The sequence below is a fragment of the Nelusetta ayraudi genome, unplaced genomic scaffold (genome assembly GCF_046127955.1).
Source record: "Nelusetta ayraudi isolate G7.1 ecotype Tasmania unplaced genomic scaffold, CSIRO-AGI_Nayr_v1 ptg000017l, whole genome shotgun sequence".
NCBI lineage: Eukaryota > Metazoa > Chordata > Actinopteri > Tetraodontiformes > Monacanthidae > Nelusetta > Nelusetta ayraudi.
Genome location: NW_027466067.1, coordinates 10114201 through 10141946, shown reverse-complemented (window position 1 = coordinate 10141946; position 27746 = coordinate 10114201). Strand labels below are relative to the sequence as shown.

General features: G+C 45.4%; 1 protein-coding gene across 3 annotated transcripts; it reads left to right on the top strand.

Annotated features, from left to right (window-relative positions):
* Positions 1 to 333: 333 nt before the first annotated feature.
* vgll4b (vestigial-like family member 4b) lies at positions 334 to 27116 on the top strand. Of its 3 annotated transcripts, none has more exons than XM_076025349.1 (6): positions 334 to 614; positions 1816 to 1889; positions 16845 to 17076; positions 25406 to 25697; positions 26069 to 26186; positions 26456 to 27116. In XM_076025349.1, the coding sequence occupies exons 1-6, from the start codon at positions 577 to 579 to the stop codon at positions 26713 to 26715; spliced, it is 1014 nt and encodes a 337-aa protein (XP_075881464.1). In that variant the 5' UTR covers positions 334 to 576; the 3' UTR covers positions 26716 to 27116. The 3 variants fall into 3 exon arrangements, with proteins under 3 accessions (XP_075881464.1, XP_075881466.1, XP_075881465.1); XM_076025351.1 differs by having other exon boundaries at positions 334 to 556; positions 26456 to 27112; XM_076025350.1 differs by lacking the exons at positions 334 to 614; positions 1816 to 1889 and adding an exon at positions 10998 to 11414 and having other exon boundaries at positions 26456 to 27113.
* The last annotated feature ends 630 nt before the right edge of the window (positions 27117 to 27746 follow it).

The window sequence follows — 27746 nt, the reverse complement described above, 5'->3', positions numbered from 1 at the left end:
TGACTTGTGTTTAAATATTAACACAAAGTCATTAGTCTGTCTCGAGGACACTCGTAAAGGGAGGAATTCATCACGCATTCATCATCCACTCACGTCCCTCCACTTCGCTCGCACCGGCCCCTCCATGAACACGCTGACGGAGGACTCACCTTCACAGGACGTGACGACAAGGCCTCATTATCATAATATATGCTGATATCATCGCATGGGTCCTCGGCCAATCAGGGCGCCGCACTTTCACCACCTGCTAGGAGCAGAATTCCATCATTCCAGGCATTCCTGCCCTCCCTCCCTCCCTCCTTCACTCCCGCCCTCCCTTCTTCTTCTCCTCCTCCTCTTCCTCGTTCAGCCCTACAACCAAGTTTGTCCCGACAGCCCATACTATTGTCCTCGCAAGAAAGGGCAGCGTGGAATCTTTCTGGGACATATATTTATTTACGCGCCTGGACTCCTTTTCATTTGTTTGTTTATTTGTTTTTTTTAAATGCGTGTTTGTTTATTTGTTTCTGCGTAGGCGTTATCGTACGGAAAGACGCCAAAGTGGCGTATGAAGGAGGTAAGCGCTGCCAAACATGAATGGTGACTCACTGGTATTGTTGTCGTGTTCTTGTCGGGTAAGTGGTAGCTCATTTGCTTGTTTGCATGTTTGTTTGTTTTGACTTGAGCGTGTTGCCGAGAGACTCGACGTTTCCGCGACACGCTCAGCTCGTAAATTCGAGACTTTAAAGACCATAAAGCTTGGACTGGATCCATTTCATAGACGATAGGAGGGAACACGAGCGTCATTACAAACAACTTTTCTTTTTTTCTGTCAAGCGCGCCACACACACACACACACACACACACACACACACACACACACACACACACACACACACACACCGTTCACCGTGTTACTTAATGCTAGACAGTGTCAGAACGCAGCGTTAATTTATTAGCCCGGACTTCAAAGTTAGACTCGTGTTAAGTCGGGTCAGTGTCGAAATCGTTAAATGTCGCAATTAAACGCACGCGCACTCCAAACGTGGACGCATATTCTTCACGCGCACCACGTAGACGGTGTTGTGTTGTGGCGAGCGACGGCAGCGACAAACAGATTTCTGACGTGAAAGCTGTGGGAACGCCAATTTCTTCAGTCGGCGTTGTTAACGCGGTTTTCCTGCCGTAATGAAGGAAAGGCATTTTAAGAATGCGGACGGAGGGACGAGAAGCGCGCGGAAGCTCTCTCTCTCTCCCTCTCGCTCTCGCTCTCTCTCTCTCTCTCTCTTTTTTTTTTTTATTCCACAAATGCCTCTCATAGCGCAGCAAGACAGAAGCTTCTGCACTGTTTGGCAACAGTAGCTAAAATGCAAAAGCAGTGTCTTTTCTACTGACCAAGGTCCGAGTCCAAGAGATCACACATGTCGTGAACACTCGCGGGATAATTACAGTGTTCAGACCTGCTTGAATCTAAGCGCTCGTTTGTGATAGTCGTGCATTTGAATATGCAAAAGTGGTTTAAGTTTACTTATTAAGCTCACAAACCCACTTTGCATTCATGCAAGAGGGCGAGTCGCAACCTGCTTCGACTTACTTGTCTGGTTAACTTTCACTTTGCGAGTGTCACAACACGCTCACTGCAAAGGTGACCTTTCAACACTTAAACCCTAAATAAGATGATAATGTGTAATTATCCATGACATTTTCATAACTTTCGATGATACATTTTAATTATGTAATTATTTGACACACATGACAATATTCACATATACAGATATTTCATTTTTTGCTTTTTTTTGTTTGGAACTAACTGTGTCATTCTATGCGTCTCTACAGGTGTCCAACTATGGAGACACCGCTGGATGTTCTTTCAAGAGCGGCATCATTTGTTCACGCCAATGAAGAGGAGGGTGAGTGTGACTCCAGTCGCAGGGATGTGTTCTGGCTGTCCAGGAGTACGTGTGCTCTGTGGACAAACTATTACGCAATTTTTTTCGTTGGCTTGCGTGGCGATAAGGCGCGGGTTCGGTTTCTCTGGCATCGGGACAATAGACGTCTTTGTGAAGTACGAGCTCAAAGTATCAGATACGCATCAGACAAATAAGACCAAACACCGTCAACTGCCACCTGCGTTCCTCGAGAAGTAGCTCACCTTGTGTCAACCTGCTGCTTTCCCAGGCTGAGGCGGCTCTGTGTTCTATCTCGTTCTCTTCGTTTCATGACTGTTGTCCTACTCTTCCTCTTTTTCAGTCTTCTTTTCATTTCTCCTAATCAAATAACTTCTGGGTTTGAGGAAAAATAAATTCCTTCCGAGATTAAGGAGAAATGGCCAAACTTTGTCAGCAGGACTCCCCATATTAGCAGGACCTTGAGCACACTGAAACCTCATGGTACACTTCACTTTGACTACAGAGGACTCCTGTGTAAGAGAATTGACTTAAAGGTGAATTCCAACATTTACTTGTTGATAATAAACAATTAAAACACAATTTTTTTAAAAACAGTATTTTTTTTAATTAATTACTTAGATTTCATTGCAAGGTCATTCGATCCACGAGGAAGCTCTGAGTGCCCAAATTCAAGCACCGAGTCCTATTAAGAAGCACGAACGTGTAAGCTCTTGTTAGAGTATTTTAGTTGAAAATGAGTGGTAACTGATGGCCGCAGTTGCATTCATAAAATTTCAACAACCTCTAGGATCATTTTCATGATCTGAGATATTAAGCGCTTTAGCACTGTCTCACATTGACATTCTGTCCTCATTCGGCTCTGACTAAAATGGGCCGACAATGTTTCTTGCAATCTGAATAAAATGGCATGGGAGTTCTCCACCCCTACTCCTCTGCTCCCTGGCTCCCCTGCAGGGTTTTTGTTTTTTTCCTCTGCACTGATGTCACTTTTTGTTGTGGGTCATGCATGGTCTCTTTGTCTAAAGACAATGCGCCCATCCTTTTTTTTTTTTCTCAGCAAAAGTGCGGGAGGAGTGGGCAAGCTAGTTCCACAGTTGCCACACTGAAACAGTTAAGTTTGGCAAACTATAACTGCAAGTCAAGTCAGCCAACTAGGCAGGCAGTTGAGTCAATAACCACTTCTGTTTGCATTTAAGACAAGTTTTAGTAATGCCTGTGCCGTGCTCTGTACCAAGCATTTGTTAACAGGATGCCACTGCAACGTGGAGGTGCTTCAGAAAATACATTGTTCAGTTTCTCGTAAACACTGCACTTCAACTGTCTCAACAAAAAAAAGGATGTTTTCTAGGTTATTAGAGAGCTTTTTTTTTTTCCACCTTGGGTTTTGCTTCCCAGACCGCACTGTGCTGTACTATTCATGGAATTTGGCACTGTGTTGGACCTAAATGGCAACATCGCATCAAAACAAATTTGAATTTTTAACTTGCAAAACCCCCGTGACCCTGACCTCGGGACTAAGCGGGTATGAAAAATGAATGAACGAATGAACTTGCAAAACACGTCAGCTGTCTGTAAACAGCACTAATGATAGGTTTCGGCTAACTGGTCCCGACCTTGAATGTACAGTAATTGCTGCACTTTAATGTCATAGGTGGTCACATGCTTAATGCAAGTAATTACTCCTCCTTTAGTAATTTTGGTTGTGACATGGACGTCTGCAGTCTGCTCCACCCTTTCCGGAGGCAAAAGCAGTTTTTGAATTTAACCTTAATCAGATCTCCAGGCTCACAGTACATCGTTCTTTCCTTTGTTTAATCTTAAATGCCTATGCTTGGCGACTCTCAAATGTCACATCAAAGTTATTCATTCCAAGGAGGCTCTGAGCTTTCAGCTGAAGAAGTGGAATATAGACCTTCTGTTTCTGACAGGAACCACAGCAAAAGACAAACTGGTGCCCAGACTAAATGGTCGGCAGAGGTCTTTACAATGCCGTACTTCTGCACATGTTGGCATACACAGGTTGTAAAAAATTAAATGCAACTGATTTGTTTTCTAGAATATATGCATGATCACATATGCACGTTTTAGTCCAGGGGTCCCCAAACTACGGCCCGCGGGCCACATCCGGCCCGCTGCGTATCTCTGTCCGGCCCGCGTGAAGGTAGTCATAATCCCCCCCCTCCCCTACGTAACTTTGCCGACACGTTAGCGCGCTCCCACTCCCGTTGCCCCGCTCAACAAAGAAATGCCGGGACGTTAGCGCTATTGTTTCCTTATTATTACAACATTTGATTTTAGCTTCCTGCTAATTGAACAAGGAGAGGCACCTTTGTAAAACCTCAAAGGGCTGAATTCCAATGAGTCCAAAGTGCTGAACAAAGCCAGGGGCAAAAAGTTTACTCCTGTGGGTTGTGTTTTTGCCAAGTTCACTTTTTATTTTTTTATTTTTTTTAACTATGTGGCAAGGGTAAGGTTTTACCCTAACCTTATACAGCATGACACAGCTGCTTAACAGTTGAGCGTAACAATGAAAGGATCGACACTGTGAGCATCTACCTCATCCTCCCCACAGGGCCTGTTAATGTGTGTGAGGGGGAAGCAAATGTCTGAGGCACAGGGTCTGTTTTGGCGCGATTGATAAGAGTTTTTTTCAGGTCAGTGATTTTATGTGGTGTGTCCATGTTGGATTGTTTAGTCTACAGTGTGTTCACGTGGCTTTTAATGGTTTGCAACTTCATTCTGAAGCTGCATCCTTTTGGTGGTACTCACTGTTCTTTGTGTGCAACAGGCAAGCATTTCTTTCTTTTTTTGTTTAGCTTCAGAGACGCTTGGATGTTTTTTTTTTGTTTGTTTTGTTTTTTTAACTCTTGACCAAACCCTGAAAAGCATTTTTTATAGCATCAATATATGTATTTGTCTGTCACAATGTAGAACTTGTGGAACTGTATTCTTATATACATATGCATACATCATACAGCATGCATACACCGTATGAGTCAATACTAAACAAATGCTCGAAGCGAAGTGAGTCGGACAGATCAGATATTAGTCAGCTCAGAGAGGTGCTTGTGAAATCTTGTCAGTGTTGACGCTTGACACACAGCAATATTTACAACACTATAATCTTTAAACTTTCACTCCCCGGCCTGTGTCGGTGGAGATTAAAACTTCTGTGAGAGGTGTTTGTGTTAGCGCTGCTGGAGGGGTGGGTGTGACTCAAGAGGGCTCTGAAGGGAAGGGAAGGCTGCTTCTTCAAACCCTGACACCCGACGAGCCGACAAGTCCTTGCATGGTCGCCTTTGCCACTCGCATCTGTAAATTCAATATGATATAAAGTGCACTCAAATGAGTGTAAACTGCATTGAACTGCATTGTGTGTTTTTGCACATTATGTCTTATTGCGTCATAATTGCACTCACGGGTAAACGACATGATGAACAGCACATTTTGTACAAGCAGCTCATGCCAAATGTTTGTTTGGTTTCTCTTACAACTAAGTAAACATTGTTTGTTTTTTTTTAAATAGGACGAGTTGGTGCAGAATGATGTTGGCACCAAGTCTTCTGCAAATGTAGCCTTGCACACAGAGAAGCAAAGCACAGTCTGCGGTATGTTAGGTGGGTGTATTTCAGTTTCAAACGTACGTGTCACAGGAGTTGTCTGAACACCACTTCAATTTTATGGCTGACTTTCTGCTCAGCTTGCCTGTTTGTGTCTGATACTATTGCGGGGACACACCGGGTACTATTATGTCATTGCAACTGATAGTGATCGAGTTATCGTCTGCTATCAGTTTGCTTTTGGGTCAAGAGGTCTGCCGTAAAATATTCTTCCTTAATCGGCAAGCTTTTTTTTTTTTTAAAGTGCCCAAAGGATCCAAGTCAGACGTAGACAATGCACAAACCCTCTTCACTGCCTTCTTGCCCTCCCATCACAGACAGTTTCGACCAGTCCATCTCCCGCTCTGGGATGCGAGTCCATGAGTCCATCACTTGTCAAACAATGTCCTCTTCATTCTCGGCTTCTGTTGGTATTAACCGACTTGTCTGTCTACCGTTTGCACACGCCAGGCCACATAAAGACCTTCACGTCCTCATCGGGCCTCTCTCGAGCGTTGCTTTTCAGCAAGTGGCCATAAAGAAAAAGGGAGCAAAGGGGCTGCCCCGGTCACGAGGTCAAATGTCAAGTGTTAAAAGGTCACAGTAACAAGTCACAAGGTTAAATACAATTGATCCCTGTTACGCTCCTCACATGAGTCGAAAATCTTGCAGCGCTTCCATCTGAAGTTGTTGTTTTTTTTTTTAAACTTATTTATAAAGCATGATAGACACTGAAGGTAATTGCCAGGAATGCCTCACACACTCACAGGTGCCGAGGTGGTGGCTTACACATTCTAGTTTGTACATGAAAAATGTGCTTAAAAAAAAAAAAAATCAAACAAGCGTTCAAGTTTTAATGGATCCTCATCCAGCGGAGTGGCTGACTTTGAGACTCCTCTCACCGCTACGCTTGCGGTCAGTAAATGGCACATTTGTGAGTCCAACTCCTCCGTCTCAGCCAGGGGACTGTTTCCCAGAGCCGTTCGGACCGCACATACTTTACATTCTTGTCTTTTTGATAGCACTCGCCATAGTTACTCTGAAAGAAATGAAACAGGATTGCAATGGCTTTCACAAAGAAAATTTGAACCTTTGTAGTTGGTCAAAAGATGCTGCTAATAAGGTATTCTTACAGAGGTCAGAGTGTTTGGTGAATAGGTTTTTACTCACAACAGCGGAAGGTTGAACAAATCAGAGCACTGCTACGTCTTTGCGGTCAATATCAATGCTTTAAAAGAAGTACAAAGAATGACCTGCCGGGTCATGGGTTAGCGTTTGTTTTCTTGCTTGCTTACTTGCGTTAAGCAACTGCTTGAGTTTCTCAATTTCTTCTAAAAATGTAAATGCCTCCACTTCGCTGACTACTGTGACTCTGCACCTGCTGGATAAGTAATAGCTTTAACTATGAATGACCTAAGATTAATTCATGAATTCTCTCAGTGTTGCATTTGACTACTACTTGCCATAAACGGTGGAGGGTTTTTACAGAAGAAAATATATAAAAGCCTTTGTAGTACAACATTTTATTTCTTTTGCCATGTTTTTTGTGTCAGACAACACCTGCAATTATTACCTCACACAAGTAGCGTTAAATATATAGTTTATGTCTGTTTGAATGTGTCTTGTGTTATGCTATAAAAACCCTATTTATTATTAAATATATACCAAGGGAGGGATGATTAAAAGTGTGAGCTATTTTTGTTATGCTTCTAAAACAATAGTTAAAACCCCAACTTCCCCATCTTTAATGCTAAGAAAGCGAAGAAACGAAATATTGAATTGCTGTTTATTCAGAAACAATCTATGTAACACCTGTTGCACACACACACACACACACACACACACACACACACACACACAGGTGGGATAATGGCCAAATACCTTCACTTCCACACAACCACTTGTTATCAGTGTTTTGGTATCGTAACCTGATATTACCTGGGGTTGTCTGTCATGGACTCCTTTTACAGCAGTGTAATTAAGCCCCTGAATGTTATGTATATGTATTAAAGGGAATTTTAGGGGGGCATCATTCCCTGGTGGAGAATGAGGTTTGATGTGTACATGCCAGGGTTGCAGTTGACCAAATTTATTAGACGTGGTACAGCTCTGTCCTTCTCAGGTAGTCTGTTGATATTATATATATGTAATCGGAGATTTTAGCAGCCTAAGAAAAACATCTCAGTTGTCTAAACAGCATCGCAGAACAGTAAAAAAATATCCCCATGTAAACCAATCAAACACACAAAGTGTGTGGGTGTTTTAATCACACACCGGTGACTTGTGCTCATCCTAGTGAAAGATCCAGCTCTCATAAAGCACATCGGTGTCCCTCTCCCACTTTACTCAGAAAGTGATTGTCAGCGTTTTTGTCGCCTGTGGGATCGGGGTTATTAGTACCCACCTTCCGTTTGGTCAAAAGGGAAGGAAAAGACTGAAATGAAATAGGGAAGCTGGAAGACTCCAAATCACAGAGGCAATTCATCTCGCCCTGTTATGTGCTCCACCGCTATCCTGCAGGCCTTCATTCTGCTGGTGTTTTTGTCACAACATTAGGGCCACATGAATAAAGAACAGGGATGAATCACACCTGGCTGCTGGGGTGTGTTCCAGTCACACCCTCTCCCAGGAAAAGCCCAGACCTGTGTGATGAGACAATAAACACTGCAGGAAATCCAATATGTGTGGCAGCTTCTTGTCCTGTGGAGTGAATGAATACTGGAAAGGTGGGGATTGTGAGGAGAAAATAGAGTTATCCCCCTGAGACTAGGAGCAGTTGAGTAACTATCCTACTAAATCTAATATAGCTACCAAGTGTAGCTGCATCTCAGTGCATTTGTTTGTTTATTGTATATATCCTGCATATCTCTTGATGGAATTTAATGGTGGGTATAGTGCTGTATGAGTCATAACATGTTTAAGATGTCTTGTGATCACGTGTGCTGAGGCATCACCAGCATCTAAGAAATCACAGATTAAGTTCAGATATAATCTATTTACTTCTGTAAGTTAGCACAATATGACGGTCAACAGCGTAAAGCTTCTTGTGTTGAACATGACAGCAAAAAAAGAAAATCTAAGCCAGTATGATGATGCTGCTCGAAATACTTTTGACCAAGAGCAGTCATACTAGTGTATTGCCTGGGAACTATATCACAGTTCTGGAGGTCATCATCAAGTCTGCATCATAAATTGATATAGCTAAAAACGGTGAGGGGAGAAAGGTTGTGACCATTGTGGACCCAGCTACGGACCAAGCCTTTCCTATGGAAGACTTTGGTCAACTCGTTGTGTAAGTAATAATCTTCTTAGCGTTGCGATTTAGTTCAACATTCTTCCGAGCCAGAACAAAGAACCAGGCTCAGTTAAAATGATGTTCCGTTGTGTGAATGCCGCAATTACATTTTAGACAGTGTCAACCCTTATTTTGTCAGCAAAACAGCACAAAATGTGGGTTTAGTGCAAGGTCAAGCGAGATTGCATTTAGTCCTTAAATTAGTTATTTCTGAGTTGCCTCCTCAATTCATAGTCTGCACACTAGACCTGCGTCTGAGCTGTGTCTGGTGGAACCGAGCCGTTGACTTTTCAGACGCATTAGCCTCTCGCTCTGCAGTAACCTGCTGTAACCAGCTTCAACCGCGGGCCAAAGATTGAATGAACCCACTGTCTGAGCTGAGCCTTGTGTATGGAGCTGAAAACAATGGGTATCCAATGAGACAAGAAGCATGTTCCTAACTGAGTCACCAGTAGCGGGGGAGGCCACCAGGGAGGAGGGGAGAGGCCCTTTGTGTGGACTTGTTTGTATGTGAAGGATAGGGGGAGGTGTTTGGAAGGATGTGAAAAGATGTGTTTGTGAAACAGGCTAGGGTAGAAGTATGCTCGCTCTCCGTGTTCGTGGTTTGTTGATGAGTTTATAAAAGTGGGAATCTAAAGAGTTGTACATGCAACTCTACTTACTGCACCTTTATTTTGAAATCGGTTGCCATGCAGGTTATTCTAAAGAATTCTTTTAAGAATTGTTTTGCTCGTATTTGCACAGCTTCGACAAATGTCTTTCCTGTTTTAATAGTTCTTTTACATAATCCATGAAAGGAAACACATTTTATGCCAAACAGAATTGGACACTGTTCTCTCACCAGCTGTCTTTTTGCAGAGGCCTGTGTGAAAGAAAAATATCATCAGGGACATTTGTCTTGTTTAATGTTGTCACATGATTTTTAATTCGTATTTTTATATTTGTTGGATATATAACAAAGTGAATGTGCTGAAGAATGACGCAAAGCAACATTTTTTTTTTCATGGTTTCTCTTGTATTTTTGCTTTGTTGCATCAAACTATTTTTACTTGCAAACATGGGTGTTTTTTTTTTTCTTGAGTGTTCCATGACAGGTGTTTTTACGTTCTCCCAGAATTTGTCATGTCTTTGCTTGTTTTGTGGCTATGCGTCACATTCACCTCCCCCGAATATAACATAAACTAAAAGAAAAAAAAGCACCACCACACCCTGCTCGTCGTTTTCCCGTGCAATGCCCACAGTAAACTCTGGTCTTTTTACGCAAACTTAAAATCGAATGACGTACTTACGGACTACTACTTACGTACTGATGATTCTTCAGCCCCCTCTGTTGACGTCACGACCACGTTTGCGGCGGGGGGGCGCACGCTATACCCCAAATAAACACCAGGGGGCAGGAGAGAACCACTTTCTTGATTTGCTGGTCCTTACCAACTTTATTAGATAAAGCCAGTAGTTTTGCTTTTCAGCAAACGGAATACAACAATCACCAACTTAAAGATACTAGTGTAACTCGCACATACAATACATTCAACTACATGCTCGGCTCTATTCGCAATCCATTTTTAATGAGTTTTATTAGGGCTTGTAAAGAAAGGAAAAGAAAAATGCGTCATTTCATTTTTAGGATCACTTTGAATGGAAAGTCAGTAGTTACGAGAAAATGGTTTACAAGCAGCAAGCCATTGATGTTACTAAACTCTTGCTATGATCCCTCATATTGCGTGTTCGTTTTCCTACTGTTTACTCAGTCGCTCTTTTCCTTTTTTTTTTTGTTGCATGTTTAGTACTTCGTCGTCCATACTTTGTGCACTATCACAGTCATGCCGTGATAAGATTCTAGGGAGGACTTTCTCGCTCAGATAAGGGTATAGCATTTTTTTTTTTTTTTTTTTAATGACACTTCAATTTGGTCTGACCCTAGTTATCACTTCAACAATGCTTCAGGGAGTAGTCGCGTCTCTTCTGGACATTAGCAGTCTTTATGAGCCGTCACAGCACCCGAGACACTGCAGTCACTATAGATTCACTACAGTCCTCCATTACCTCCCTTCTCTCCCATTCTCCGCGGATGCGTTCGGAGAAGCTGATCTTGCGCGTAAAACATCCTTGATATTTGAGGCGCTCCAGAGATTTACGGAGCATGCGCAGTTGTGTCGCGGCGAGCAGCGGAGGAAGCCAGTGGTGCAGCGCAGGAGTCATACCAAGCATAGCCTGCGTGTCAGTGCAGTCGACTTACAGCTGGCTGTGAGGACAACTGACGCTACTCTCTATTTTGCTCTGTGCCACTGACTTCTACAGCCCACATTTTTTTTTCCTTTTAACAAAAAGACGGGTTAGCTAATCTGCGGGAAACAGGTTCTGCTATTTCCGCGGTGGGTTCATTTTTGTATTTTAGTTTTTTTGTTATCAAAGTGATTTTTTTTTTTTTTTTTCGGCGAACGAAAGTTGGAGGCTGGGCCTTTAGCTGTGTGTGTGTGTGTGACCGTAGCTCGAGAGGAAGAGTGGAAAAAGCTGTGCTTTTTGGAGGGGGCTACACAACCCGATAAATGCTATTGACGAAAATGGACCTGTTGAACTACCAGTACCTGGACAAGATGAACAACAACATTGGCATTCTCTGCTACGAAGGTAAAGTTTACGGGCTTGTTTTTTTTTTTTTTTTTTTTTTTTTTAAAGTGACTGTGTCGACGGCACTGTTTAAAAAAGAAAAGAAAAGAAAAGAAGCAGCTCGAAGTGGCCGTTACCGTTCCGCCAACGAGTTAAAAGTTCCGAGTCGTCGCGGCAACTTTTGCTCTCCCATTAGTTACGCTAACGTAGCCTTCAACCTTCCAATAGCCCTGCAAAGAAAACGTTGGTGCCCCACTTTTGTCTATTAGTTTGTCATCCATGTCACAATTATTCGCTTGCAACTTTCCAGTGTTTGTGACTTTTGTCTGCGCACTTTTCGTGGATCGCCGAACGGTTGGCGTCACAACCGCTGGCTATGCAGTTGACGTAAAAAAAAAAAATAAATAAATAAATAAAAAAATACCTTTAGTTTGCGGTTTTTTTTTTTTTTTTTTTTTTTTTAACCATCCCGTCACTTTTATTCACCTCTCGTCTGGACACCAGGGTGGTCGTTTACAAGCCAGTCTGGCCATTTTACAGGAATTAACTGCTTCCGAAAAGTTTAACCAGACTCATGGCTTTGATGAAGCTGACAACGTATATCCATGTGTGGGTTTGATCATCCCGCTCGACTGCTGCCCCATTCCATTACCCATTTTATTCACACGTCCCACTCTTTTTTTTCTCTCAACATCTCCATTTTCTGTCCTTCTTTTTTAATATTTGTTTTTCAATGTCTCGCGCAGGGGGCTTCTCTTCTCAGTGTGGATTTCGAGTTATTTCTGACAGTTTCATGTGATGTCATTAAAGTGAGAAAGAACAGAGCATCTCATGAGTTGGCCAAAAAATATGAAGCTGAATTTGGAAGAGTGTCATTCAACTGATTTATTATTTGGGGTGCATAGTTGTTGCTTAACCTTCCCTGGTTTGTGTAATATCACACAAACTATATACTCAAGTCTTACAGCAATGAATGCTTTGCTCTTGGCTGATTAGCTTTGATGAGCAACTGCTAACCTGTAGCTGCACGTTATTGTATTTCTCTGTTCCTCAAGTTAGCGAGCCTCTTGGTACTACTACTCAAATTGAGCTTTTTCTATTTTGGTTGTGGAGCTGATTTAATTTTGCATTAGGGTCACAGGGACCTGACTGCGAGAGAAGGTAAAACATGAGGCAATTCATGTAAAGCACATAATTACAGTCCACAGGGGACAGCTATACTTTTGTCTGTTTCCAGTGTTCTGGGTGCTGGTGTTGCTGCAGTTCCTGTTTGACAAACTGCAAGTCAAATTCACGTTTTTAGGTTTTTAACCTGTCTGCTGTTCATTTTAGTTTAAGTGAGAGTGAATCTGATAAACAGGAAAAGACAAGTAGGATCCCAATTGTGTCCCATCTGGCCCAGGTGGTGCCCTTTTGCAATGGGTTTACAAACAATTCCTTATTTTCATCTTTTCAAACACATCTCTGCATGATGAAACCCTCTGTTTGTTTTCCTTTTTGGTGTTCTTTTGTTCGTGTTGTTTTTGTGCTGACTGTGCGAAAATCTGATTCCCGCAAGAGTCTTTCAAAAACACAAAGATAAAAAGAACAGTGAGAAGAGCTTGCCAGAGAGAAGAGTGAAAGAAAAGCCCTTCATTTTCAAACCTGTAAAATCAAAAAAGATTGACAGCTTTGACATATTGCAGGTGCTTTGCCTTGGATATCATAGATATCAATTTCAATATCTATAGAAATAGATGGATCTTGCCCAAAGACATACATACAGTCGGCTCCGAAACATGAGTCTTTGTATGACAAATCAAAATATTCTGGCTCGTGCAGTCTGAGTCTGTGAAGCGTGGGATATGAAAATGCCATCATATTTGTTTTGTGCTATGACACAACTTACCCTTAATTTCAGTGCTTTTAGGGTCTCATTTGTCAACATTTATTAGGATCAAGACAGTAGATGAGACACCGTAGGTGTACAAAGAAACTATTATTATTATTTACAACAACTATCATTGTGATAAAAAAAAAAAATGGTGAATAATAGTTTGATTTTTATGGATTATATTTGATGTCAATGTTATGACCGCCCTTTTAGACTACATACGTGTTGTGTGTCCCACCTTGTAAGTAAGTGACCATGATGTTGGTTGTTTTAACAACAAACAGGATAGGGAAAAGCATCTCGTTTATTTGTGCTTTGGAGGTTCGATGTTTGTTGTAATTTGAGCCGAGCATTTCAGAATATTTTTCGAACCCTGCATGATGTTATTGGGAACCCTTGGATGCTGGTAGGCATGTGTCTAGGATCCAGCCTTTACTGAGGTTGAATATATAATAGACTTCCAGAACGCACTCGCTTTTCATGCGGACACACGGTGTGTGTTGTTAAATTTGTCGGTTGCCTATTTTTCTCAGACTAATTGTAGAACTGAACCAAAATACTTTTTTTTACCTAAACTGTGAAATTTAATCTTCCGATAATAATAATAATAATAAAAAACGCTGCTCCATTAAAGTACTTACTGCCACTGAGCACCAGCCTGCACTAGTGGCTGCTGCCTCATTAATGACATCCCTCTTTCATGGTCCAACCTGCTTTACCTTCATTCTCTCTGCACCAAACTTCTTTTTTTTTTGGGCACATTTATTAATAACTACATTACAATTATTGGAGAAAGGTCATGCCTGTATGTCTATAGATGATGCTCTCGCGGTTAGAGATGGTTTGATCCCGATTGGTCGAGAATTTTTCTACAATCCGGTGTTGAATTTCACAGATAGCGTTATGTAATGCATTCTGGGTCCTAACTCCATAAATGAAATTCTGCAGCCGACTGTAAACAAACCAAAACAATGGCGTGACCAGACTGATTGCCTTGTCATCGCTATTATTTGATTGTGGCGCAAATACTACTGTACAGTGTGTCAGAGTACACAGTGCAGGCTGCTAGCTTGTTGTTTGAATGTTTGATGATTGTTGCGGCTTGATGTTTGAACGAAACGAGTGAGAGTGCATGCGTGACAGTGCAAGTTGTCGAGCACTTTTTCAGAAAAAAAAAAACAAGCGAGCAAAGCTGCATCTGCGTGCGTGTCCTTTGGGCTCAAGTCAGCTTTTCTCCACTCCTTTTCTCTGTTTTGCTTCTTTTTTTCTCTCAGAAATCAAACCATGCCTGTGTGTGTGTGTGTGTGTGTGTGGGGGGGGTGTTTTTAATAGTTAAGATGTCACACACAGCACCACATTTATCTCCGTAAAGTATTTAAAGACTGAAACATCTATTGACTTTCAAAGCTAAAGCCCACTGGGACGGTTTCAGTTTACTTAGAAACACGGCCAAAAATAATATATTTGCTGCTTCCCAGAGACAGAAGAGAGCATGTTTTGACTCATCGTCTAAGTGTCTGGAGGTAGGAAGAGCAGAGGAAATGGAGAGAGACAGAGACAGAGACAGAGAGAGAGAGAGAGAGAGAGAGAGGGCTTCACTTCTGTTTGTAATCCAATCTCATCCTGATTCCAAGCTGTTTGAAGCTCTGTCAAGAGAAATACGCTTTGATCATGTGGACCTAATGAACTGTGAGCAGAGGGGGGGAGAGGAAGTGGAATTTTACTTCTGACCAGCGGCCCTCTTCTCATCAATTGTCTGATTGCTTATTAACTACAGTACACCCCTCAAGTTGGTGTTCTCTTAATCTGTGCCTATGGTCTTGTGTGGAACATCTACCTTCTCGGTAGTTTGGATCGATTAAGCTTTACATTTTTGTCAACTTGCTGGTGAATTGTAGTAAAAGAGAAAGAAAGAAAATGCACATATTTATTGTTATCCTCCTTTATTCTTGTTAAATTACAGTCTTTTTGTTAAAACTATACACTGTTTTTCAGCTAGCTAATGCTTGCTGATGCCCATAGTCAGTCTAATCTAAACTGGAGACTCCTTTTATTCATTATCTTTAAGAAAATACAAAGCTGAATTCACATGAAATTTAGATACTGATGGTTTGGTTTGTTTTTGTTGTTGTTTTTTTGCTGGGGGAAACAATAGAAGACTCCCTCCACTCTCTGTTTTTCACTCCCTCACCTGATAAGCTATACTGTCTCCAGGATCCTGATTACACAGGATCCAGTGTACTGTCACAGTCTCGCCTTTTCACCACCACCTCCCTGCCCTGCCAAAAGTATGATGTCACCCACCCCCCCCTGTTGCCATGGCAGAGTGCGGAGCGAGTAGGAACATGCCAGAAAGAGGGAGGAGAGGGACAGAAGATGAGCTGCTGCAGTGTTTTGAAGGCCGTGCTAAAACTACACATACTGTACGCGTGCACGCAGGCAAAGAGGGGAGAGTCCAGAATCAGAACGGCAAAGACGGTTTGAATACGCGTTGCCGTCAGATGCAACTCTTTAATCTTAGTCGAGATATTTTGTGAAGTCTTTACTTTTTTTGTACCTTCTATGTTTGATTCCGTTCATAACGCACGTCATGAACATAACGGCGCACAATTGCGTTACTTCAAATCACCATGTCATCACATGGGCTACAGTGTTAAACGACAGTGTTAAACTGCTCTATGCCACAACTGCAATAGTACATTAGAGCACATGTAAAATGTCAACTATTATAAATGACTCCAGAAATCCTCATTATTAGCATGTCTAGCAAAGCTTTACCGTCATTGTTGGAACAGTAATATGTGTGCATTATACACATCTTTGGACAAGTAATACGTCTGTAATATGAATTGTATAGTTGTTGTTTTTTTTTTTTAACATAGATATTTAATACAGCGCAGTCGAATCGTTTGACCCTGATTGTAGACAGTTTGTTTCTACGACTTTTACCCAACGTTACTAGTCACTAATCTAAAGTTAGCTAGAAATGAACCAGGAGTTGATGGAGGAAGCTGCAAGTTGGAGTCGGGGCGGCTGAGGTCTCGAGGCTCAGTGTTTTGTTTGGGAAAATTCAGACAGATACATGAGGCTGAAGCAGTGGAAAGTCCCAGTGCAGAGACGGAGCCAGTGGTAGTTTTCCTGCCTCTGTTGCTGGAACTCCCACGCACTGAGGTCTCCATGGGCCTACTGTACCGGGAGAAGGCTGGACGAGAGCGGACACGCACGCACGCACGCACACACACACACACACAGAAGTGGTCCGCGCCACACACAAATGCATATACTCAGAAAACCCCTCCACAGCTATTTCCTCCACAACTTTCCCAACCACACTCCCTGTGTCTCATGCCAGAGCTTTGCTCCTCATTCAGCAAAATGTAGTCAACATGATCCTCCAATACAGCCTTTAAAGGTGGCCACCTGGTTTGCGTAGCAGTGAAGTAACCGCCGTCTGCGCGTATGATTAACGACCAGTTAAGCGGGTTCACGTCTCAACACGTGAGACCTTCTTATTTTACGATTAATTCTATTATTTTATTCATTTCTCATTCCTATTTGCTTCCCTGTCGTCCCTTTAGGTGAGGCGGCCTTGAGGGGAGACCCCCGACTCCAGTCACTGTCACTGTCCTCATCTTCCTCCTCCTCGTCGTCGTCGTCCTCCTCCTCCTCCTCGTCCTCCATCTCAAGCCACAGGACGGGCCCTCCGCCCATCAGCCCCACCAAGAGGAAGATCAGCGGGGAGCAGGGGGACAGCGACATGGACGACAACGAACATGTGGCAAAGATGAGCCGGCTGTTTGCCACTCAGCTGTAAGTAAAACGTCTCCATTTATTTGTGCTTTGTGGGTTCACCGGTTGTTGCGATTTGAGCCCAAACGTAGAGGACCTTTAGATGCCGGAAGGCACATCTCAAGTATCCAGCCTTCACAGGGGTTCAATACTGCCAGAACACACGTGCATTGTTAAATTTGGCAGTTTCCATTCTTCTCAGACTTACTCTAGAACTGAACCAAAAAAAAAGCAGATTGTTTACTCGGTGAAATTGAGGTTTTTAAAAAAAAAAATGCAGCTCCATCAAACTTCTTACTTAGCAGCTGGAGGCCTTTTTTTTTCGCTACCCATTAGCTGTTGGAGCCTTACTGTGCTCATACTGCATTAGAACACTTGAGACTCAGCTTTGAACGGAATCCATTTGCTTTTACTTCTGCACATTACTGTTGCCGTTGGCCAATTGTTGTGGTCTCCATTTCTTTCTTTCTTTTTTTTGAAGCACACACACAAGCAGGATTTCTCAGAAGGCCCACCGCATTGGACCCTGGGAGGGGAGTTGGCAGGGGAGGTGGGGCGGGGGGGGGGGGGGGGGGGCACGGCAGGTTTAGCTGGCTCGACAGTGTTCTCCTTATAGCCGCAGATCTCGGGAAGCTTGGAAACCGCGCAGCAGAAAGATTACTCACATCTCCGGCGTTCCCACATTCCCACTTCCAGAGATTCCAGAGAGTTTGGAGTGCTGATTGGTGGCGAAGGACTGCTGGGGCCAGGGGCAACAGAGTCATCAGAGGCCCCACCCCCTCCCCCACCCACCTCTCTCTCTCTCTATCACTCTCTCCCTCTTTCTCATTCTGGTTCCAATGAGTCAGTCATGGGACTCCTGCCATTGCTATTTATTGCAGGGACAGATTAGATGTTCAGCGGGGTGGTTCAGTTCTGCATGCATGCCTGCCTGCATGCTAAAGCTTAGTATTTTCTCATCCAGAATGGTATCAGTACATGTACTAGATTCTAATCCAGTGATTGGACAATAAACAGTGGCAGCGTAGAACAATGCACCGGTTTCTCATTCGAGCGAGCTACTCGTGAGCCGAGGTCACGATGAGGGGACACAATGCCGCATCAATTTAGATACAATAGATACACTGCGCTTCCTGGACCGGCGGTCGAGCAGGAGAACACGCGGGACGTCAAGATGGGGAAGTCGCTGATGAACCTGCGCTGGATGGATGTTGCTGTTGTTTCTGAACGAGCTCTTGCAAGGCGTTGAGATGCAAGCGGCAGGATTTGTTCGACCTCGGGTTCACAGAAGCCCAGACTCACAGGCGTTTGTCGGCTTGAGTTTCAGGTAGAAGGGCGGTCGGCACAGAGCGAAGGCTGTTTGTTCCTTCGTCTTGTGACCGTTCTGACATAACAAAGGATCAGCTTGTGCCTCTTGACATTTGTGCACAGTCATCTTGTTTTCTGCGCAGGATATATTAGCGGTGAGGGAAGTACCTTCCCCTGCCCCCCCCCTCCGCTCTGGAGAGAGCGGGCAGTAAACCCATCATCCCACTCGCCTCGCTTGTTTTCCACCCTCTGAGGTATTTTTTATTTTATTTTTTTTTCCACTTCACGACGCGGTTAACTGTTGCATACGTTGATAAACAGACGGCGTCAGGCACGTATCACGGGTTGCATTTTATTTTGTAACTCGCTGTGCCGGCGAACAATGGCACTTTTTGTCATACGAGCTTCAGTTGATGTTGCAACTCTTGCAAGTCGTACCACAACCTCTCCAAGCAACTATTTAGGGCAGTTAAAATTAGGGACTGCATGGGAATACAGAACTGATTTTTAAGAGAAAGGCTCATTATGATGTAAGTCTTTCCAAAGTGCTCATTGTGCCATGATTATTTTCCTAGAAGCAACCCATGATAATCCATAATCCCTTTTATTTAATCCTTATTCTAACTATGACCTTGAAGTCAACTGCTAGTTGACTTGCAGCAACTTAAAATTAAAGCCAGGGCTCTGCACAAAGCTTCCTTGAGATTTTTATTTATTTTTTTTCCCTGGGCCACCCTAAAAATGTCTCACCTCAATTAATTGAATTTGAGGTTCGCCCGGGGGCCTCTTTTTCTCCTCGCTTTGCACAGGAACTTGTCGAAACCTGCAGTCCACCACTGGGAAGACTTCTTCTTCAATGTTTGAACTGTTGTGCTTTCCCCAAGATCAGTTATTACTCTAAAGTGGACAATGATGGGCTTTCTGTGGGGGGGGAACAAAAAAGTTCAGCTGAAGAGAGTCAGTTCGGAACAAGTTAAAACAGCTTCCACAGAAATAACTCAGGAGCGCAGACAGAGAGTGAACTCTGAATCTTCTCAGCATGCACTCACAGATGTATACACTTTTCTAACAGACAGACAGACAGACAGACAGACACACACAGGCAAACACACACACACACACACACACACACACACACACACACACACACACACAACAGAGTTCAAATATTCAAAGATGGTTATCTGACACTTCTCCAGCTGCTGGATCTCACCGGCTACTTCTGTCTGACCAACTTGTTTTTGTCTGCAGTGATTGTTCCTTCTATTGCCGACTGTTCTTTTGAATTTTTGAAGCCAAATTGCTCATTGAGCTTGTGTTTAAAAAAAAAAAAAAAAAAAGTTGTTGTTGTTGCTGAAATGGCGTTTTCGCTCAAGTCGCTTCTAGTTGGGCTGCTTTTGTCTCCCAAGTTCAGACATTCAGCAGTGGCGTGTTGACACAGACGGACACCTGACACCTCAAGTCTTCAGGCGGGGCCACGGAGGAGGAAGCTCAGTTTTCTTTTGTTGTACAGCCATTACAAGCTCAAGGGAGGATTCATGGGATAGGCTTATTAGGCTAAGGATTATTATTGCCACCGTGACAATTTTTTTTTTTTTTTTTTAAGTTTAGTTTATTAAACTTTGAAAGTTATTCCTAAACTTGTTCAAGCTGCTGCCGTGCTGCCTGCACACATCACAACCGACTGTCTTTCCATCCGGCCGTGAACCCCGACCATCCGGGTGTTCCGATATCTCAGAATTCATTTGGATTTGAGGTCACCTTGGTCCTGAATCAGCAGATTCTTAACAATGTTTTTCGGCAAAATATTGCATTCCAGATAAAGTTGAGACAGTTTTACCTCTTTGGTTTCGAGGATTAAGGCAACGCAGGCGATTATGGCTCCATCATGCGATCCAGCGATCTGTCTGTCACGGCACCTGACACACATGAATGTAAACTGGACCTTTACATTTGCACCGGAGCGTGCTGTGGAACTGTTCCCACGCCGAGTGTGTTTGTGCGAATGTGTCTTCTTTGGACAGGTAGTTTCTCCTTTGCTTTTCTTTCTTTCTTTCTTTCTTTCTTTCTTTCTTTCATTTGCTTTGAAGAGTCTTAAACAGAGCTTGCTTGCTGCAGCCTCACCGACCCGCCAGTGCTGAAGCTGGAAAACAAGCCAATCAATCAATCAATCAATTGAAAAGCCATCAAGGAGAAGCAGCAGCTTCTGCCTGATTGTTTTATTTCGCTCCAGAAATGAAAGCCGAGTTCCAGTGGAATTCAATCAAACATTCAATTATGACCGTCTGTCGCGGCCCGTCCAACCATTTAGGATTCAGCTCTAATCTAAAAACCAACATGTCGGAACTGCTTACAGCCTATGTTCTTAAGATTTAGGCCTGTTTACTGTGAAAACAGCGCGCTAATTCCAAGCAAACGATTTGTGAGGAGAGAAACTGCAGCTGCTTCCTACTGGGAAATTCATCAGCGACTTGTTCTCATGGAAGCTTCTGCATCGGCCGAGCGGGGGAGAAAATAAGGGGGCGAGTGTGCGTGCGTGTGTGTGTGCACGCGCCATTGTGTATATTGTGAGTGTGTGTGCGCGCGTCTGGTTAAGTCATTGTTTCCTTGTTGTTTTACACGCGACTATTTACGCGGTGTGTGAACACGTGAATAGAGGAGGGAGAGCGTGTGGGTGTTTTTTTGTTTGTGTGTGTTCATTGTTTTCTTTGTCCTCTTGTTGCTGTTGACCCCATGTTCGATATCTGCTCCTCAGTTTTTTGTTTTTTTTGCAAATTGAGTAAACTTCCAAATGGCACGCGTGCGTGCCGACATGTAAACAGCTCAGATGTATGACAGTAGTAAAAACGAAGTAATAAAAAGTCTTACTTACTTCAGATATACAGCAAAAGTCTTCTTCATCCCAACTTTGAATTATCTGAGCTTTCCCTTCGTCCCCACTTGCTGAAAATCAGCAGCCCAGCCGTGCTATAATTAAGTGTTGAGCCCCATAGAAGATATTTGCTAAGGTGCATCCCCTTCATTTATTTTTTTGAGTGCTCTATTTTGAATGGAACAAATATTATTGCTGCCACCCTCTCACCAGAAAGTGGACTCTGCAGAGTAAACTCTCTGGAGATGTTTGGATACTCGGTATTCATAGCAGCCGCGGCGGCAGCCTCTGCGGCTTGCGCTGTGTGCGTATGTGCATGTGTGCGGATATACACTGTATATATCCATTTTGTGGCTTTTTGCAGGCTTTCGCAGCGCTCGGGCCTGGTTGTAACCTGTGGTCGAGCCCTTCATCCTCCTCTGCCTGCTCTTTTTTTTTTTTTTTTTTTTTTTTTTTTTTTTTCTCTCAACCGTCTTCTCTCTACACCATGATTTTTCCCAGATGTTTCCTGTGTGTATCTCCCTCTCAGTTACTGCCGCGGCTCCTTTGTATCAAGGAGGAAGACACGGACTCCTGTCCAACCCCAGGATTTTTAGTGACAGTTTTCTGTGAGGATCTCAGAGGAGCTCGTGTATCCTCCCTCACGCTAAACTATAGTGAAAACCTGGCTCGCTCAGAAAGCCCTCTGCCGGCCTTGCGTACTGTACTGCCTCCAAACCAAAGAATTATACAAATGGAAGTTTTCTTTCATGCTCTAACTACATTGTTTTCTTTTCAAGCCATCCAAACACACGCTGCCTTTGGGTCCAGCTTAGCTCCGAGACGGGGGCCTATTATACAGAGGGCTCTTTTAAAATCCAGCCTCGGTGACAGCACCGAGTGACGTGATCGTGTTCGAGGCGTACGACTGTGTCATTAAGTGCCTCGCAGTTTGGGCTGCCTGACTTTGAAATGAAGGGGACGCACCGGCGGGCCTCCACCAAAGCGTCCACCGCTAATGTCAGACTGCACATAACCCAGACTCTGCTAATGGTAGAATTAAATAGACATCATGGTCGTTTGGCTCTGTCACGCTGCCCACTCCGCCGTCGGCTCACGTGGTTCCGATTGAAGCGAGAATAGACGACACGGAGCCCGGGAGGGCCCTCGGAAAAGCCACTTCACACTTCTGAGACGTTTCCTGGTCTTCAGTCGCGGGCCAGCGGCCCGTTCGCGTCAGTCGCACCGTCCCCTCCGCGCACTCCCCTCTTCTCTTCAGTCGGTGCAATCGCCTGAAGTTATTTGCTTCCGCAGAGTGCCCCGCCCCCTTTCATATCCTCTCCTCTCCTCTCCCCTCGCCTCCGACCTGGCACTCCTCTCTCTGCAAGCTCAGTCCCATGTGACCCCCCCCCACCCACCACCGCCACCACCACCAACCCCTCACCCCCATATCCCCGAAACCATTGCGCGCAGCCCCCATGTGGTCCCGCCCCTTAGCCTTCCCTCCCCAGCTGCGATGGCGATGGTAATTGAGAGGTGAGTAAGCGAGACAAAGGCGCACAGATTAGGGCTTTTTCAATGCCCGCTCCCTGGCATGAAATGTGGTCCAGGGTTTGGTGGGCAATCAGGCAAGGGGAAGGCGGGGGGGGTGTTCGACCCCTGCGCCGCTCATTCATTGGTTAGATTTGTTGATCCCCTCCACTGGCTCCCGCAGAGGCCCCCTCCCTCCCTCCCTTCCTCCCTCCCCTCTTGTGTGAGGATGTGGGCACGTCTGCTCTTTGGCAGTGATTAAAGTTTGGAGCTACTTCCACTCAACCTAACTTCAGACCCAGCTGCTTTCAGAGCGACGACGGCGAGAGAGAGAAAAAAAAAAAAGCTGAATTATCTGCCTGCCTGCCTGGAAGCTCGGCGCAGCTTTGTTTGGACCCACGGATAACGGCGTGGGGCTTGGAGCACCTATGGGTGCCGGCGTCTACTACACACTTTTAATGTTGTTACATATATATTAAAACTTTATTACGGACACAAAATGGTCCGGATGAGAACAAGACAATACATAAAAAAAGATATAAAAGACACAATGAAAGAATTGTGCGCATCATACTCACAATGCATTGTGTATGGATCACTTAAAAAAAAAAAGAAAAGCAAAAAAACAAGCCATGTATATTTGTATATATTATTTGGTACATTTAAAAAAAAAATAATAAGTTAAAATAAGTTAAATTAGATGATGTATAAAGTGCAGAAATGCAGAAGTGCAGTTCACTATTTGGCGAGGAAGACGCGTCAGCCTTGACTCCACATTACAGCAACAGAGAGCTTGTTGCTGCGCCGTCCAATGGGGTTTATAAAAGCCACTTCTCTGCCTCTCGGCCCCCTCCAGGAAGTTTGGTGCTGATTGTGAGATAAAAAGAGAGGGGGGGGGACAAAGAGAGAAGAAAAGGGGAGGGGATTTATTCTGGGTAATGTAAGCTCTTGGGCACAAACGAAGGAAACAAGCGACCTCGCTCTTTCTTGTAGCAAAGACCCTGACCATTCACAACAACCCCCCCCCCTCCCCCTCTACCCCCCCCTCCACTCTTCCTCCCTGGCTGCTCTGTTTTTCTATTGAGACTATTTGTTTGTGCAGGACGCTGCTGTGGACTCCAGATGCTTGACCCAGCCAGCCAGGTTGCCTGGTCACATGGAGCTACAACTGTTTGTCTGCGTTTGCTGCTTTTGCATCCACGCAAAACCCCTTCACCGCCACCCAATCCTCATTGTTCAGACATGCAGTGCGAGCGGATCATTCAGCTTACGGCATATTTTTATTTTATTCTTCCGGGAATGAGGACACACGCTTGTGGATGTGTCGCGGAGAAGAAAATAAGATCCCTGCGCTGAACTGTGCTCCCCTAACTGGGCCTCGCATTGTAGCGAGTGCAGCGGACCTGCGGTCAGAGTGCGCGGGTGCGCTGCTGCACCACCGGACTCGGTGCGCTGCACAGTGCACAGTGGCTGCTGCCTGTTCGAGACCGAGCAGCAGGCAGCGCCGGTTCACGCGAGCACCCAAACATTTCCGAGCCGCGGTCGTCGGTGGTGGGAGACGGAGAGGCTGTTCCGAGGCTCTCCCAGGCTGTTCCAGGCTGTTCCAGGCTGTTCCAGGCTGTTCCAGGCTGTTCCAGGCTCTCCCAGGCTTCACCCTTAGCGTTTGCGTGTCAAGTTTGTGCATGTGAAAAGCAAGTAAATGAAAATAAAATGAGATGAGGGATTTCAGCAGCCTTGGCAGATCAAATGGATTTTCAACAGTGGGATGCAGTCAGTGGTTCCCTGCTTTGCCGCCGTAGCACTGCAGGCCGTATCATCTGAGGTGTGTGTGTGTGTGTGTGTGTGTGTGTGTGTGTGTGTGTGTGTGTGTGTGTGTGTGTGTGTGTGTGTGTGTGTGTGTGTGTGTGTGTGTGTGTGTGTGTGTGTGTGTGTGCGCCAACGACTCGAGGCTCACTGGAAAGATAAAGTCGACTTGCTGTACAGAGAAAACCACTCTTCAGAGCTTTTAAGTTTGCGCCTGTTTGCCTCTTGTGTGGAGAAGTTTTGGAGTGGCTCCATGTCGGGGGGGAGGGGGGGGGGTCGAGGAGGAGGAGGAAGAGGAGGAGGAAACGCTGCTGGAACTTTATCCGAGTTTTTGCGGCTGAAAGTGTTTAAAAGGAAGGGAAAGGAAGAGAGTGTGCTAAGACAAAACACTTTAACACTCACAGAGTAGTGTGTGTGTGTGCGTGTGTGCGTTTGTGTGTGTGTGTGTGCGTGTGTGCGTTTGTGTGTGTGTGTGTGCGCGCGTGCGTGTGCGTGTGTGCTATATTAATAGCCTCTGCGTGGCCTGCGATGTTCAACGCCGGAGCTCCGCTCACAATAGACCCTTTGTTTCTCTCCCCTCTTCTCATCCTCCTCGTATTCTCCCTGCGTCTCTACGAGCCTCTTCTCTGACCCTCTCTGTGTGTTTGCTGCGACTCGGTGTGTTTTTTTCCTGTCCATTTTCGACCTCGACGCCCCACATAGGGGAGTTATTGAAGCGGGGCGTTGAAACACATTTGAGTCGGTGTCTTTGCGCGGGGGCCCTCGATCGCCCTGGACTTTGGTAAGAACACGTCCCGCCCACCCGCCCGCCCGCGCAAGCTAACTCAACTCGGCCCGTCTCCGTCTCCTGTGTCCCAGGAAGCCCAGCGGAGACTTCCGCAGCTCCCCCATCTCCAAGGACCGCAGCCGCAGCCCCATTGAGCGGGCGGTGGGGCCCGGCGCCCTGGGGGTCCACGCCAACCACCTGTACGGCCACGCCCACCACCACCACAACAACCACCACCACCACCACCACCACCACCTGGTCAGCCTGGCCGCCATGGACCAGCCACTGGCGCTGACCAAGAACAGCCTGGTGGAGCCGGTGCGCGGCAGCACGGTGGCGATGGCGAGCGCGCCGCACGCCGTCAGCGCCGTGGAGCGGCAGCAGGTGAGCGAAAAGTCCGGATTTCACACCCTCATTAGATTTGATGTACACGCTGACTCACTTCTGCATTGAACTCCATTGTAAGCACCTTCATGAAATACTGTAGATAGGCACATGGAAAACTGAATGTATGGTAACGTTTGAATTCAAATTCTAATTCATTGACGAGATGTTTGGATTGCAGTCAAATCTGAAAATATTTCATGATTTTGTTTTTCAAAAAGGTAGCAGTGGTTAGCGAGTCGCTCCATCCTGCATTCGACTCACCGTCTGCCGTCGCACTTCTGATCTCCGTTTCTCGACCCTCCGCTGCCTCCCTCCGAACGGCCGTCCTCGTGATCCTAAAATCCTCTTCTTTCTGTGTGTGCGTGCAGAATCGCCCCTCTGTGATAACGTGCGCCCCAGCCAACAACCGCAACTGCAACCTGTCTCACTGTCCGGTCTCTCACAACGGCTGCTCGAGCCTCCCCAACAACTACAGAAAAATCAACAGTGAGTTTCTCCTGTGCACACATTGTCCAGTGGAAAAAAAACCAAAAAAAAAAACCACTGCACTCATGTTGTTAAACGACCAACAGAACCAAAGGTCTGATTCAGCAGTTTTTTTTTTTAAAAGATGTTTTATGCATTGCAATGACCAAGTGATCGCCGCTGAAGTTCATATTGGCAAGAAGTGATTTTTTGAATTTTTTTAGAAGCTACTATTTAGCCGTCGACCCGTCACGCTCACCGCTTCCGTTCAAACTCTGCCCTCCTCACAGCCAACACGGCCTGCGACCCGGTGATCGAGGAGCACTTCCGCCGCAGCCTGGGGAAGAACTACAAGGAGCCCGAGCCGACCGCCACCAACTCGGTGTCCATCACGGGCTCGGTGGACGACCACTTCGCCAAGGCGCTGGGCGAGACGTGGCTGCAGATCAAGAACAAGGGGAGCCCCTCGTCGTCCGGCAGCAGCCCCAACTCCTCCCCCGACAGCAGCCACATGGTCAATCACAACCACTCCCCCTCCGTGGTCTCCTGAAGCGGGGGAGGGGTTTGAGCAGGAATCACCCCCCCCCCCCCCCCTCCTCCTCCTCCTCCTCCCAGCAACCCCTGCTCCGACACTCTTTGCCCTCTTCTCTTTGGTCTGTCACCAGCACCCCCCCAGGGAACGCCTGCCTGCTGGTCTGCCAGAAGCATCCCAAACCCCTGCAGCCCCCCCGGCCTCCCCCGGCCCCCCCCTCACTGTAGACCATCCGCAAAAAGCAATAACAGCACTGCCTTCTCTTGTCTTTCTACTTCCCTGGCATGGTGACGCCAGGCAACAATCAGCAACGAACATCAAGGGTCTGACTGTGGGCCTGGAGTGGAGATCAGAGCTGCTGCTCTCAATCATCCACCCCCCCTCCCCCTCCCCTCCGCTGCGCTCTGTAGTTATTGTACATATAAAGAGAGAAAGGAAAGTTGGTGTTTTTTTTTTTTTTTTTTTTAATTATTCATTTTCTTCTCTTGGTTATTTTTTTCCTTTCCTTTTAACCGCTGTCTTGTGTTTAACTGCTTCTGTGTTCCGACATGCCCGACGTCTGAAAGAGAAGACAAGAGAAGCAGCCTCCCGAGGGGCGGGGGGGAAAAAACAAAACAAACCCATTTGCGAACCACCTGACGGTGCTACCAAAGAAATGTCAGACACTGATGCTCATTGACGGCCACCTCTAGAACCGCGCGGCAACAAAGCCACGCTGTGTTCCGCTCCTCTCTTTTATCATCAGCGCTCTCTGTCCTCCCTCCCCCCCCCCCCCCTGTCTCGAGCACGCCTTCACGTAGTGCCGTTTGGGCCCGCGGAGGGAAACTCGGCCGTCAACCTGCTCTGATTTGCACTGCTGTCTCGGGGGGGGTTAAAGAGCGCTCGTGTCAACGCTGTCATTTGGCACTCCGCTAACTGGGTTTGGCTCAAAGACGCTTTTGAAGATGCCGTCGCTGTTGTGTTCCATCTACGAATCACCTTTAACTTTTGCCCCCAGGCAGAAACACACTAAACACACGACTTGGATCGATTCGCTGTCTCACAACAGG

Excerpts from the sequence above, each read along its gene's own strand:
- vgll4b (XM_076025349.1), top strand. The coding sequence starts at position 577 with ATGGTGACTCACTGGTATTGTTGTCGTGTTCTTGTCGG. Across the intron at positions 25,698-26,068 it reads GCGCCGTGGAGCGGCAGCAG|AATCGCCCCTCTGTGATAAC; the intron begins GTGAGCGAAAAG and ends GTGTGCGTGCAG. Across the intron at positions 26,187-26,455 it reads CAACTACAGAAAAATCAACA|CCAACACGGCCTGCGACCCG; the intron begins GTGAGTTTCTCC and ends CCCTCCTCACAG.